General features: G+C 34.1%; 1 protein-coding gene across 1 annotated transcript; it reads right to left on the bottom strand.

Moving 5' to 3' along the window:
- Positions 1-706: 706 nt before the first annotated feature.
- On the bottom strand, positions 707-935 carry LOAG_19200 (zinc finger protein; the record flags this gene model as incomplete). The annotated part of the gene is made up of 1 exon (XM_020451853.1): positions 707-935. A coding segment is annotated over one exon (228 nt), but the record flags the coding sequence as incomplete, so codon positions are not given.
- Between the last annotated feature and the right edge of the window lie 197 nt (positions 936-1,132).

Below are 1,132 nucleotides of genomic sequence, written 5' to 3'. Positions count from 1 at the left end.
ACTTCCTTTTACACATATTGTTTCGTCCAACGCTCTCTTCTTTGGCTGCCAATTCATCAGTTTTGTGTATCTTTTAGCGACTTCTTCGACCAATAACTCTCATTATCCTATTTATTTCCCCATCACTCCTTGCACTGGTAAATCCAACAGCTCTGTTTGTTCCGCTTGTGCTTTCCCATATTACATGAAATTATCAATCTTACACTGTGTTAAAAATTTTTAATGTCTAAAAAGAAATTATTGCCGTGCTTTATCCTGCTTTTAACAGCATTAAAACGTTCCAAAGTATGCAAAGATAAGCAGTAATATGACAATGATACTTATTTGCATATAGCATGCCAATCGCTTGCTGTGTGTATAGCATGCCAGTTAGTTGTTTGTTATGTATGCGCGAATAATGAAAAAATAATTTAGTATGTCTGTAGGTAAAAATAAAACTGATATTTTATTCGCTAAAATGAAAGAAACAACAAAGGGATGGAAAAAAAACGGTACTATTATGCATATAAGATAAAAAATGAATACTTATAAGCAAGCGATAAATAATGACAGCAATAGAATTTTATCAATAAAATAAGAACTAAATACAAAAATATAATTTATAATCAACGAAACAACGCGAATTTCAGTTTAAAATGTGCCCTTCAGCTTCTTTCATGATTCTTCTTGTGTATTTTCAAATAGCATTTTGTTAGGAAATCTTTACCGCAAAAAGTACAATTGTAGAGAGGCATATTTTTGTTGTGATTTGCCATATGCCTTTTCAAATGTTGTTTTAGTCTGAAACTTTTCTCGCATTTCCGACAACTGTGCGGCTTCGCATTGGTATGAGTTCTCATATGATATTCCACATGGTGTGGTTGAGAGAAACTTCTCTTGCATATTGAACAACTGTAAGGCTTCTCACCAGTATGAGTTCTCATATGCCTTCGCATATTTGTTGCCTTCTTTTGGCACACAGTGCACTGCGATTTCTTCCTTTTTGGTTTCTTTCCTATGGGTTCAGCCGTAATTTTCGTTTAACGCTCTCTTTTTTGGCTGTTAATTTCATCTTGATTGTTAAATTTTGACTGTCAGATTCATCTGTATTTTTGACAGCTACTTCGGCTCTCGGCATTTTAGCGGCTACTTC

This window comes from Loa loa, assembly GCF_000183805.2.
Source record: "Loa loa unplaced genomic scaffold supercont3.3036, whole genome shotgun sequence".
In the NCBI taxonomy this organism is placed as follows: Eukaryota; Metazoa; Nematoda; class Chromadorea; order Rhabditida; family Onchocercidae; genus Loa; species Loa loa.
Note: the sequence above shows the minus strand (reverse complement) of the source record. Positions and strands in the feature narration are given on the sequence as shown.